The sequence below is a fragment of the Salminus brasiliensis genome, chromosome 8, assembly GCF_030463535.1.
Source record: "Salminus brasiliensis chromosome 8, fSalBra1.hap2, whole genome shotgun sequence".
Taxonomy (NCBI): domain Eukaryota; kingdom Metazoa; phylum Chordata; class Actinopteri; order Characiformes; family Bryconidae; genus Salminus; species Salminus brasiliensis.
The window spans coordinates 37,988,229-38,000,303 of record NC_132885.1 but is presented as its reverse complement, the minus strand read 5'-3'; the positions used below and the strand labels follow the sequence as shown (position 1 = coordinate 38,000,303).

General features: G+C 42.9%; 1 protein-coding gene across 1 annotated transcript in view; it reads right to left on the bottom strand.

Moving 5' to 3' along the window:
* Window positions 1-2,025: 2,025 nt before the first annotated feature.
* The window catches only part of lypd6 (LY6/PLAUR domain containing 6), a 46,797-nt gene continuing 36,747 nt past the window's right edge, over window positions 2,026-12,075 (bottom strand). Inside the window, exons 3-5 of the mRNA XM_072686529.1 lie at window positions 8,834-8,932; window positions 5,938-6,068; window positions 2,026-2,893 (exon numbers count right to left, since the gene is read on the bottom strand). Coding sequence (XP_072542630.1) covers window positions 2,720-2,893; window positions 5,938-6,068; window positions 8,834-8,932 — 404 coding nt within the window. The 3' untranslated portion in view covers window positions 2,026-2,719. The remainder of the gene's footprint in view (window positions 2,894-5,937; window positions 6,069-8,833; window positions 8,933-12,075) is intronic.

Sequence of the window (12,075 nt, the reverse complement as noted above, 5' to 3'; positions counted from 1 at the left end):
AGGCCCGTTCACTGCGGTTTATAACAGACGAGGTTAAAAGGGATTCAAAAGGCTGTTACACACACTACTAAACTCCTCACGCTTTCACAACATACACACATCTGTACACAAGTGCTTTAGACAAAAAAAAAAGCCCAGAAAAACACAACATATATGGAAACTACGCTGCAAACACGGCCTAGTTTGACCACACTGGGCCTTATACACCAACCAATTTAAGACAATTTTTACGACGATACTGGTAAATGAAGTCAATTGTATGGACAAAAGTATTGGGACACCTGCTCATTCATTGTTTCTCATGAAATCAAGGGTATTAAAAATAGTTTATCCTGCTTTTGTTGGAGTAACTGTCTCTACTGTCCAGTTGAGAGGACCCTCAACTAGATTTTGGAGTAGAGCATTCCTGTGAGGATTTGACAGCATTCAGCGAGGTCAGGATGTTTGATGATCACCACCCCACCTCATCATCCACTCCAACTCCCCAACTCATCCCAAAAGTATTGGATGGAGCACCACCAACCATTATTCCAGAGAACACAGTTCTTCCACTGCTCCACAGCTTAATGCTGCTGGGGGGCTTTTAAAAAAAAGACCTCTCTAGCCCACACCTGGCATTAGGCAGCAAGGTGCCTATGGGTTCATGTTTATCTGCTCCAGAGAGTCCTATTCTATTGGCAGTGCTTCTCTACAGGGGCTAGACGAGCTGTGTGAGTGCATTTGCACATCTGTGTCAGCAACAGGTGTAACTTAAAGAAGCCGAATGCATGTATTAGAAGGGGTGTCCACAAACATTTGGACAAACAGTGTATATTCTCAGTCATTGTCTGGAGTTCAGAGTTTAGTCCAAGTCATTCAGGAGCATTTCTATTGGTCCATTTCTGACACTGTAAAGAGCAGCTGTAGGTGGCGTTAATGATTCAGCACATTAACTACAATAGCGCTACTTATTGATATCCTAAAATGTGGAAATCAGTCAAATTACTGGACTGGTCTTTCTATTCAGTGTCTCCAAAGCTTCGACTGATCCTGTAAACAGCCATGTCACGATCATGAAAGTGTAGCAAACAATTAGTTGCAATTAAATTATTACAATTAACAACGAACATTTTTGGTTATTAAATGCAACTATTAAAGTACTAACCTAAAGTGGCCAAAATGTCTTGTTTCCTACCTGCTAACGACAAAGATTTGAGCTCACTGCTGCCCTCTAAAGGTGCTACAGCACCATTCAGACAGTAGAGCTTTTGCTGTAGCGTCTTAATAACAGCTTTTCCTGCTTTATTTTATTTACATCTTCATTCCCCTCAACCAAACTGATGGAAACACGCTCATTTCCCATAGTAACAACAAAAATACAAGTCCAGCCGACTAAAGCACTGCCACTATGACCCGAGGATCACTGGTTCAAATCCCGGGTCATGCAGCCTGCCATCAGCAGCCGGAGCTGGAGAGAGCACAATTGGCCTCCCCACATCATTTCAGTGTGATGCTGGCCGGCACGGGTGTCCTCTAGCCGATGCGTCAATGCTGGGTCTCTGGTGCTTTTCTCAGAGCGCGTTGGATGCCTGGTGACGCTGCATCAGCGGCAGCTGGAAAAGAGTCGGTGGGTGGTTGCGCATGTGTCAGTCCTCACCCTCCCAGTCTCGAGTACTAACCAGTGGGATGGCTGTCTAACTGTCTAATCTAAAATTGAGGAGGAATATTGAGTAAAAAAACAAACAAACAAAAAAACAACGTGGCTCACATTACCACAGTTCATGCAGTGACCGACGGGCCTTCCGTTTACACGCTCTTGACATATGACAAAAGGTATGGTACAAAAATAAATATACATCTACATTAATGATTGATGACACAACTGTACAGTTTAGTTAACGTAGAACCATAAATATCCCCCCATACCTCAACCCACCAAGAAACCCTCCCTCCATTTTCTTCGTGATAAAAAAAGCTGAATCCCTCACTTGGACAAGTCGGAACATGCCGAAGGAAACGGCTCCTAAGCTTGAATTTCACCTCGAAATTCAGACATTTTGCCACTGTTTTGCTGCCTGATGTAGCCAGATGTTACTGTAGATGGAGATAATCAATGTTCAATGCTTCAAAACTGTGGTATTAAATAGGACAAATGCCCATTGCTTTAGTTTAAGGCCTTCTTTTCTGTCCTTTTTAAAACGTCTCATGCCATCTTTTATGCATGTGTTATAAAGATTATATATGTAAGTAGCCTTCAAATAAAGTGTTACTGTCAGTGAACTGACCTGCAGTCTAATTTCTGAGCTTGCCGTAATTCGTTTAAGTCGAGAGAACCACTGTGACAACCACAAAAGGTGTGCTGTTAAGGAGTACTTTCAACCTAATCCCCACCTGCTGCATTTTCAGCTTAAGAGTCGATTACCACAGACAATAACTTCAATGCATGTGTCTGTACTTAGAAAAGACCATAAAACCTTTTCACTCAAAACACACTTAGAATCCAAGCCAATGGGCACCTGCTAAAGCGACTCCTCAATGGCTTCTATTATACAGTGGACCCCAAATCCAAGCAGTTTCACTTAAACTGTAAAGTAACCAACAGAACTTGCATTAAAGCACATCACTGGTCACTATTCAGGCCTCTGTAAGTGTGTTAATTTTCACATAGCTGATTAGCTTGACAGCACTGGAGTGTTCACATCATTTTGGAGAGTGTGCAAACAGCCTAACCAACAGTCTCTTAGCCATGGCTGAGGATGAAGAGGGTGGTCATGAGGAATGAGAGTGGCATGGTGGGGTGCAGTGTAGTTCTCTGCCCACCGCTGAGGGGGGACGTTGTGGCAAAAACGGCATCCGTCTCGTTCCGAGGCAAAGGCAGGTTACAGATGTTCCCCTCGCAACACGCAACACACACCTGCAGAGCAAGAAGCAAAGGGGTTAAAGAGAAACAACCTGTGGCACGACAGAAATATTAGACATACTGTGAGAGTAACCCAACTCGGGTACAGTTGGGTGTACAGCCAACGCTACACCACACCGTCATGCAAAAAAAAAAAAATACCACATGTAGCCTAATGACACATTTCATGGTAAGAAGCCAAACAGAATTCGAAGAACTGAAAGTGTCCTGTGATATGTGTCCTGGTACCTAGACGTCCCTGCAGACCCTGTAAGTCCTGTAAGTCGCGAGATTGCACTTGGACTTGTTGTTCCAGCGCCTCCAGCAAGTAAACAGCGCACCCGTACCTTCTTCTATTGGGCCAAGCTCTGATGCTAGCATGTCGATTGTGGGTACTTTGGGCGGTGGACAAGCGTTAGCATGGGCACTCTGACCGGTCTACAGCTTCATACAAAGTAGGTGTTATCACACATTTCTCCTGTGACATTTCTGCTATGACTTGTGCCAGTGTGATAGTTTGGACCAGAAAGGATAGCCTTTGTGGCCCCCACAGGAGAGCCTTGAGCCAATGTCCTGTCACTGGTTCAGAGTTGGGCCTTTCTCTAACCTCTACACAAGCCTTGCTGTTTTGGAGGTGCTCTGATCCAGTCACCCAGCCAAAGTGATCTCGTCCTTCGCTAAGTCGCTCAGGTGTTCATGCTGCCCATTTCTCCCACGTCCAACACGTTGACTATGAGAACCGAATATAAAGTTACCGTCTAACAGAAATCCCAGACCTTGACATGCGCCACTATTACCACTAGGGGTGCTATGACTAATCAACTTAGTCGACTCAAAATGACGACCAAATGAATTGGCGAGTAATTTAATGATTGATTAGATGACATCATGATGCGTGTGTCTTGCGCCAACTAGGAGCGGTTCAGGACGTACCTGGACCACAGATTAAAAGCCAAAGTTTACCCATAACAATGTGGAATACAGTTTTACAGCTCCTGTTACTTCCTCAAGCTGGACTCAGAGCTGCAGTGAAAACACACTGAATGAGCAGCTGTCGGTCGCGTTAACATAGCATGTGGATAATACCGGTACAGAGCCAGAAGGCAAACCAGACACACATCTGCAGCTCCAACACTCTGGTGGGTGAGCAGGGTGGATAGCAGAGTTATATTAGTGTGAGGAATGGGAGTTCTCGGGAGTTCTCGTAACAATGACTATGGCTTGTGTTTACAGATAAACTCCCACCCTTCAACAAAAAGAACCAGTCAGCTTGCTGGTTATGAGCGGAGGAGGGTCGGCAATATTGTGGCTCAGGCCAGACTGCGTCAAAATGAAAGTAAAAAGCAATCAAAGCAAACAAAGCAAAAACAGAACATACTTTCAGACTGAAGCTAAAATGACTGCATTTTCTTCTTTGCTAATCTAAAAAATGATGGAAAAATTAAAAAATAAGTTTTCTTATATTTTATTGCTGCTACCTTGAACATCCTTGGGTTTCCATTCTGAGAGGTGAAATAGTTTTATTGATTTTTTTTTTTACCAGGAAAGTTCTTTCACAAAACACTGAATCTTTATTGTCTGCATTGTTAGCTAGCAAATATAAATATAATATAAAATATATAATATGTGGTCTTCCGTAATGACCACATAACCAACCTTATTCACTTCATCTATGAGTGGTCATAATGTTTTGGCTCCTCAATGTATGCAACTTGACCAGCAGTGCCCACAGTGTGTTACAAATGCGCTAATGACAGCCTGATCCTGCTGCACTTTTAAAAATAAGTTAACCCACAACAAAGAGCAAGAGATTACCTGCAGTCTGAGACTTAAACAAACTACATTCCAGACAGTGAGAAAGAAAATCTGCAAAGAGTTCCTCAAAGCGTCGCTCGAGTCTTTAGAGGTTTCTATCCCCCCTTTGTCCATCACCTCTCTCTTCTTTCCTTTCTCAAACCTCCTGCGCTGCGCTAAGGGGTAAGAGATAAGCCATACAATGACCTCAGGCGATGGGGAGACGTGCACCCTTCAGTGAAGACTAAGTAGGCCGCAAGACAGTCCAAGACAGCCAAATTCAGTGAACTCACTGACAGGGAAATTATGGATTAACTAAAGTGGAGCTATCTGTGGCGTATCCTCTGTGCTGTAGGGTTGGACAGGCCTGTTTATAATCCTCCCACTGGATTCCGTTAAGATCAAGTGGGCTCACTGTGCAGTTTGGGTTGAGAAACTAAGGGGATGGAGGTGGGCGAGTTCCATTAACAGTAGACTGAAGGTTATACTGAACGGAACTACAATAAATTAGCATGATATGATCATGGGAATGAGTATGGGAATGATATGGAATATGGCATTCCATATTAAATATTAAGTAATAAATATATGATCAAATTAATATTACTGTTATCTATATTTTCTAGTGCTTAATTTTTAGTCGATATAATATTTTGACTAATTACATAGGGACATATACACAGATCAGCCATAACATTAGCACCACTGACAGGTGAAGTGAAAAACACTGGTTATCGTCATCTGCAGTGGCGTCTTTCAAGGGGTGGGATCTACATATTAGGCATTAAGTGAACAGTCAGTTCTTTGAAGGTGATGTGTTGAAAGCAGGACAATGGGCATGCATAAGGATCTGAGAACCAAACTTTGATGTCTAGACGACTGGGTCAGAACATCTCCAAAACAGGAGGCAGGTCTTGGTGGAGCGTTTACGGTTTGTGGTGGTCTGTACCTACCAAAGTCTTCAAGAAAGGACAAACGATGACAAGGTCATGGGCACCTAAGGCTCACTGATGCGACCCATGGAGGTCCCACCTTACGGATTACGGATTAATCAGCAGCTCATCTGATCTAAACTGTGGGGCTGGATTGTTTATGCAAACACAAAGATCAGATGCTCATGCTGGTCTCATGTTGATGATATTGCTTCCGAGGCATTTTGGAATTTAGCAGTGAGTGCTGCAGCTGAGAACCGACAATCCTAACGTGATACAGTCTTCTCTTGTTGGCCTACAGCTTCTCAGATGAGCTGTTCAAATCCCACTCACCCTGTTCCCTTCATAGTCCAGCTCAGTGCAGCCAGTGTCAAGGCAATCCTCCAAGGCCACGCAGCGCTTGGTCACTGACAGAGTGTTCCCACCCCAGTCCAGCTTGTGACTCGTGTAGCAGTATTTACTCTCTGCAAGCACAAAAGAACGAGACACTTCATGAAGACCTTTAAAAAGAAGCATTTCCTCAACTGGGCCAGTTTCCCAGACATGGATTAAGCCTAGTCTTGGACTATATGTTCCTTTCAGCTGAAAGCGATGTCTAGTTTAAGAATAGACTTTTAACCCCTATCTGGGAAACTGGCCTAATATGTCCAAACAATTGTAGACACCTAGTTCAATTCAATGTTTCTTCCAAAACCAGGGCAATTAATAGAGAAATGTACCCTCCTCTGCTGCAGTGACAGCCTCTACTCATTCTGAAATGTTGGAACATTGCTGTGAGGATTTGACTGCATTGGATAAGCCATACTCCAATTCATCCCAAAAGTACTGGGATCTTTAGAGAAGGCAGATCCACTTCTCCACAGCCCAGCCCAGTCCTAGAGGCTTAACTACCCCTCTAGTCAATGCTTGGTATTGGGCATTGGACCTCAGGCTCATCCTCAGGCGGCTTCTCCAGAAGGGCCCCATTTTGTTAGCAATGAACAAGGGACTGTGGGTAAGCTACTGGGTGCACCTCATATAGCTGAATTAAGTAATAAGAAGAGGCGTCTGGATACTTTTGGACATACAGTGTACCATACTTGAGGTGAATAAGCTGCACTGGACCCCACTCCAGGACCAGAGTTGGGCTCCCCCAGTTCAAGACTAGGCTTAATTTCTTCCTGGAAAGCTGGCCTAATCATCTTATGTTTCTTCCAAAATTGGGTTTAAGAGTTTTGTGCTGCAGTAACAGTCTCTACTCTTATGGGAAGGATTTACACTGGCACTCCAACTCATCCCAAAGGTATTGGATGGAGCTCCATCGATCCAGCTCTCCACATCCCAGTCCTCTAGTTGACGCTTGGTATTTGGTATGGTACCTTAGGCTTTATGTGCAGCTTCTCCAGAGGGTTCCATTCTGTTAGCAGTGGGTTGTTATGGGACTGTGGGTAAGCTACTGATGCCTGTATCAGCAGTGGGTGCACCTTATGTAGCTGAATTCTGTAATAAGAGAAGGTGTCTGGATACTTTTGGCATAGACTGTTCCATAACTGAGTGAAAAAACTGTACTGGACCCCACACCAGGACTAGAGTTGGGCTCCCCTGCCTCTGTCTTTCATGTTTGGAGTATTTCTTTAAGAAAACGAGGTCATATTTCTCAGAAACATTCAGGAATACAGAACCGGCTCCCGTTTAAATCATTACGCTGAACAGCACTAAAACCTGTCATGCTCATTCCGAGGAGTACATGTTTAATAACACAACTGTGAGACACTGAAAGTAAGTGTGTTTTAAAGAGGGAGGATACGATTTCCTGAGCCATTAAACTAACACCGTAAATCCATCCAAATGCTGCCCGGCCTTATTTATGAGGGAGGATCCTCACAGCCACAACATGAATAATGAGGTTACACAGTACGCTGGGTAATGAATGGACAATGGGAGGCTGCATTTCAATCTATTAGATTTTGAGCTCTTAGACCTGCTTTAGCTGCAACACAGTGCTGATACATAACATGAATAACATTTGCACTATGGTTATTTGCACAGCTGTACAGATGTTAATTTTCTGTAAATGTTTCTATCATTATATCGGTACATAATAGTTTGTATATAGATGTCTCTAAACAATAAATAGAATGAGAATAATAAGTAATAAAGAACTGAATAAAACTGTAATCAGAATCTGTATCTGTACAGGTATAAATACTGCATATCCAGTGCACCTCATGTAGCTGAATTAAGTAATTAAAAGAGGTGTCTGGATACTTTTGGACATACAGTGTACCATACTTGAGGTGAGCTGCACTCCAGGACCAGAGTTGGGCTCCCCCAGTTCAAGACTAGGCTTAATCCCTTTTTGGAAAGCTGGCCTAATATGTCCAAATGTTTGTAGACACTTACTCATCTTTTGTTTCTTCCAAAATTAGTGTTTGAGAGTTTGTCCCTGCTTTGCTGCAGTAACAGTCTCTACTCTTCTGGGAAGGCTTTACAGTAGATGCCTATTGGATGATTAGTTTTGGCACTCCAACTCATCCCAAAGGTATTGGATGGAGCTCCATCGATCCAGCGCTCCACATCCAATCAAAAATCTACTACTACTCAGGCTACATATGGATGTGCAGTATTTATACCTGTACAGATTTCTGATTACATTTTTTTTCAGTTCTTTATTACTTATTATTTTTATTCTATGTATTGTTTAGAGAGTGTAATACTTGTTAACAGTCTGTTTGTTTGTGACATTTCATACTTGTGTTGCTCTCACCAAGTAAAATTCCTTGTATGTGTAACATACTTGGCGAAATAAAGAGATTCTGATTCTTATTTAGACCTTAAACAGCTTGTTAAGCTTGTAAGCGATGGCTTATTCACAGTAATTGTTAGGAAAGACGGTGATGCAAATTCCAAAGCTTTATAAATATCTTGTCCCAAGAATCAGCAGCCAAGGCCTCCTTTAAGCAGCTGCAGAACAGCAGGAGAACACTGTCAGAAGCTCTGGAGTGGTGGTGCACTGCTCTACTGTTCTACAATATGACCTCCATGGTAATCAATGGTAATTTCCACAAATATCAGTGTCAGAAGCTTTCAAATGAACAGCTAAACAAGCCCGGTGCATTTGAGAAACAGGTCATGTGCATTTGACTGTTTGCCAAAAGACTAGACAGACTTTCTCTGTGTGAAAAAAGACATGTGGTCTACATTGTTTGAGATGCAATAAAATCCTGACTGTGAGAGTAGGTGGACTCACCCCTTGGGCAGTACAGATCTGGTGCCCAGCGGTTGCACTCGTAATTGTCAGCAGCTTCCTCACACGTGAAGCACTTGAACCCTCCCGGGTATGGAGTAGCTGTGAAAAGAGCAGGAATGACAAAAAACAAGGCCTATAATCCACCCATCTATTTCACTCAGCATTAATAAGCACACAAGCTCATTTAAGATCCCCATACTGGGCCAGAGAAATACTGGCAATAAAATAAGACTCTTTGGAATAAATCAACTCGAAACTATTGGCACCATGCCTAATGCCAGGGGTGGGCTAGAGAGGTATAAAGCCCCCCAGCATTGAGCTGTGGAGCAGTGGAAGAACTGTGTTCTCTTGAATGATGGTTGGTGGTGCTCCATCCAATACATTTGGGCCGAGTTAGGTAGTTGGAGATGAGGTAGGGTGGTGACCATCCAACATCCTGACCTCACTAAAACTCTGTTGTTGCTGAATGCAATTAATATTCCTGATTTCAGAAGAAACAATGAATGAGAAGGTGTCCCAATATTTCTGTCTAGTGTAGCAACTGTGTGAAACGTTGTAGCTCTAGGAAGGGATGCATCAAATTTGCTAAATGGTCCCCAGTGGAGAAAACGTCAATGCTTTCCATCTGCTGCCAGGTCAGAGACCCCTCAGACCGGGCACATCCATCTGCAGGGCTGCAGGCTTTTTCCGTCTGAGGTTATGCAAACGCTGCAGGCAGAGTAAACCCGCTGTACTTCACCTCATTAGGCTCTTTGTAATGTTCTGCGCTTTCAGGCGTATCGCTCTTCTCTACTGATGTCTATCTCGTCTCCCAACGAAATCCCCTCTAGCCAAAGACACACACACACACATAAAATCCTGGCTAAGGCCATGGGGGTGGCCAAGCTGACACGGATATTCCGGCTAGATCCCGGAAAGCCGCCACACTGCCAGAAACTGATCTTGGGGGGTCCGGCCCTTTGTGCTGGAGACTAATTCCCTGGTGTTATAAGAGGTTTTTTACTGTGACAGAAATGATCTTTACAGTGCCTTTATGCCATCATCTGGTTGCAGTGGCATCTGTCAAGGGGAGGGATCTGCTTATTGGGCAGTGAGAGTGAGTGAACCGTCAGTTCTTGAAGGTGATGTGGTAAAAGCAGGCACAATTGAGACAAAGAGCCAAACTGGCTGGACGACTGGGTCAGAACATCTCCAAAACATCATGGCAGGTCTTGTGGGGTGTTCCCGCTCCAAGGAGGGACAACCAGTAAACCAGTAACAGCGTCATGGACACCCAAGACTCACTGATGTGCCTAATGGAGGTCCCACCCCTTACAACTTACAGGACTTAAAGGATTTACTGCTGACATAGTAGTGCCAGATACCAGATGTCTGGTAGTGTCCATTCCTCGACAGGTTAGAGCTGGTTTTGCGGCATGAGGGGGACCTACATCATATTAAGCAGGTTGTTTTAATGTTATGGCTGATTAGTGTGCACCTAGTGCCGAGTTCACTAGCCGACTAATGACCTATACCAATCTAAACGGGTGCTTACAGTTTGATACCAATGTGCTAAAGGTCTCTAAAGATCATGGGTTCTTACAACACCAATGACAGCATCTGTGCTGGAAAACAAAGACCAGAACTTTAGGAAGAACACTTTCTGCCAAAAAAATCATTACATGATTTTCTGGACTGTTGAACGGTAGGGAATGTGATCTAATTGACATTAGTGTCCAATAAGTGAGGCCTATGTCCTGCCCATGTCCTGTCCGAGTCAAAAATCAGCTGCTGAACAACAAGCCTCCATTGAGCTCATGTCCTGTTCACTGATAAATTAGTAGTCAGCACAAGTGTGACCATTAATGTGATCTTCTTTCTACAGAACTAGATGAAAAGCATCTAACCAGTGGAAGGGTCATGGGCACCCAAGGCTCATTGAGAACCTTTAAAATGGTTCTATACAGCACTAAAAAAGGGTTCCACTACTGTTAAATCAAAGATAACTTTTCAGTTTTATCAAACATATTGCAAAAACACAATGTAAAGAAAATGTAATGACATAATATATAACCTGATAAATAACCTGAGATATTATTTTATATTTTATTTTACATTATTTTTAAGATAATTATCCTAAGAAAGTGATCTTGAGAATTTTTTTTAAGATAATCATCCTGATAAAATTATATTAAGACAATTATTCTTCCAAAATGATCTTGGCATAAATATCCTGAGAAAATGATCTTGAGATAATTATCCTGAGAAAATGATCTTGAGATAATTATCCTGAGAAAATGATCTTGAGATAATTATCCTGAGAAAATGATTTTGACATAATTATTCTGAGAAAATTATCTTGGGATAATTATCCTAAAAAAAAAAAATTTTCTTTAGATAACCATCCTAAGAAAATTACCTTGACATAACTATCCTGAGAAAAAGATCTTGACAAAGTTTTCCTGAGAAAATGACCATAAGATAATACAAGATACAAGATAATGTGCGATATGTAACATAATAAATTAAATAGGTTATTATCTTAAACGGCACGTGTTCATGACTTGTTATCATCTATAAACACTTAAACGGTGCAACAACTTAGCAAAGCCCAAATGAATGGACATCCTGGTCAACTAATGATAAATGACCTGACTGCATTTTGATCCCACAGCGCTCCGAGCTTTTAGGGGAAAGGGAACTGTCGTGTCTGAATGCCGCCGCCTGCCCACAGTGCTTCAAGATAGACATCAGTAGGTGGGCTTGTTCCGAGCCTCAGGCATTGGACGCTACACTAACCAACCACAGCGCGTCCAACATCATGTGATCTTAACATTTCTCTTCACATTAGAAAGCCTGACGGTCAGTCTTACCCAAAGCGATTGAGGCTGGGGGGTCTTAGCTCAGTTGCTATGCCAGCTGTGGCCCTGGATTTGGCCAAAGATCAGACGATCACAGAGCGTCGCTGATACACCGTGAAAATCCACCGGGCAGGGAGAATTATGCTCCTACAATCCAGTACATGTGGCAGGTCACTACTGAGACAAATGTGCCTGCGTTCACACATGCAGTTGTCCAAATATTTGTGGACACTCCTTCTAATGAATGCATTCAGCTACTTTAAGTTGCACCCACTGCTGACACAGACATACAAATGCACACACACACACACACATACACACACACACACACACACACACACACACACACACACACACAGCTTGTCTAGTCCATGTGGAGAAGCCTCGCCATTAGAATAGGAC